The sequence below is a fragment of the Chinchilla lanigera genome, unplaced genomic scaffold, assembly GCF_000276665.1.
Source record: "Chinchilla lanigera isolate Chin_1 unplaced genomic scaffold, ChiLan1.0 scaffold01663, whole genome shotgun sequence".
In the NCBI taxonomy this organism is placed as follows: Eukaryota; Metazoa; Chordata; class Mammalia; order Rodentia; family Chinchillidae; genus Chinchilla; species Chinchilla lanigera.
This window is the reverse complement of record NW_004957064.1, coordinates 139-1919: the sequence shown is the minus strand read 5'-3', so window position 1 is coordinate 1919 and position 1781 is coordinate 139. Positions and strand designations below refer to the sequence as shown.

The following is a 1781-nucleotide window of genomic DNA, read 5'->3' as shown; positions in this document are numbered from 1 at the left end:
TAAAGTGAAATTTCTGACCCTTGTTTTCATTCCTCACCGTCTCTCTTTCAGCTTTGTTGCAAGATGACATCACTCAGGCTGTGGCGTGTGCGAAGAGGGTTGTGAGGGATCCACAAGGCATCAGGGCATGGTATGCTTGAGTGTTAATGGGGAGAACTGCTCATGTCACCCCTATGACGGACCCAGCGAGATGAAAACTTTTAAAGACCAAAATGTCCTGAGAACTGAACTGCAGCTTTTGGCTTATGCGAGACAAAGCATGACTTCCATCCATCAACAGTGGTCTACTTTTAACTGATTCAGTACCTTCCTCTTGTACTCCTCAATTCAATTTTGGGTTTTCTGGAGTTCTTAAGATTCTCATATTCCAATAGTTCCTTTTTATATCATGAAAATATTTGTAAAATAAGTAAATGTCCAATGCAACATTTACTGAACACAACTAAATATTTGTGCCCAGCATTCGGTGGTCTGCTGAGGGTTTGGGGAGGAGCAAAGTATTTGTGTGCACACCTCCACTCAAACAGCAACACCTAGGTCTATCTAGAGATTGTAAGTTTTTTTTTTTGATAAAATATATTCGCCTCAATCGATGTGGAGTATGTACACTAAAATGAACATGTTTTAATGTTTTCTCTGTGTGTTCACTATTCTGTACAGGGTGGCATGGAGAAATCGGTGTCAAAACCAAGATCTCACTCAGTATGTGCGCGGCTGTGGAGTTTAACTGCAAACATCCCCTTCTTGAGCTCACATCGCATCTTTTTCAACTTGAAGGGAGTGATGCTTAAGTGAAAGGTCACACCACCACTGTTTCCCTTCAAATAAACAGAATCTTTATAGCAGCAAGAAGAAAATATATCGTTTCTCCTCAGAGCTTTACTGTTTATTACGTTTATTATTTGATATTAACCTACATTTTTCAGTTTACTAATAGAACTAATGCTGGTGAAAATTTATCTCAAACTGTGATTCTCAAATATATCTGTAGTACTTTCAGTCCTTTATAGAGAAAAACACAGACACTTAATGTGAATGATACAAGTACTCCCTGACAAAGGGTTTTGTTAAAAAAAAAAAAAAAAAAAGCTATCTTAGAACAAGATGAACATGTGTGAAATTTCAGCTTTGTAAGCATCTGATGCCTTCACCTCTCCTGTCATCTCCTAAAGCAGTGAAAAGAAACAGCTGTGCTGGGCCACATCAGTCTTTCAGCGAGCAGAATGCAGACTGAGTGAATGAAGAATTTTCATAAAATATGAGACCTTTGGTTTGTATGTGGAGAGTGCTGGGGCTCAAACACAAGGCCCTGCCCGTGCTGAATAAGCCCTTTACCAGTTTGTCACAAATTCAGCCCTATGAAAACAAGCAAATAAAGTATGATTTTGAGTTCACGCATTTTCTTAACAACATTGTGTTGTACAGCTTTAACACTGAATTCACAATTTATATCAATCTGCTTTAAAGCTTGGAGGAACACTTGCTAATCAGGAAGGTGGCAAGCAGAGACTAAATGAGCTTTTCCTGCTCTCCATTTTATTAACTGAAACTCACACATTTAAACTATCTGAGAGCAGAGGGATACAACTGCGCACTTTGGGAAAATGCAAACATTATCGTTGAAGAGTTTGCTATGCGTATGTTGTCTATCTTTCTTTAACCCACTCGGGGTCTCACAACAAAAACATTATACGTATTCAAGTAAAAATATTGTACGTAATTCAAGAAATTAGAAGGAACGGGCATTGCTCACATCTTTTACATCCTCACCTGTACAGCAG

The 1781-nt window shown here is 38.6% G+C and overlaps 1 protein-coding gene across 1 annotated transcript; it reads left to right on the top strand.

Moving 5' to 3' along the window:
- Positions 1-51: 51 nt before the first annotated feature.
- Positions 52-1394, top strand: LOC102004879 (lysozyme C; the record flags this gene model as incomplete). Its single annotated transcript, XM_005415221.2, is given in 2 exon segments — positions 52-130; positions 661-1394. Coding segments are annotated over 2 exon segments (146 nt in total), but the record flags the coding sequence as incomplete, so codon positions are not given.
- Between the last annotated feature and the right edge of the window lie 387 nt (positions 1395-1781).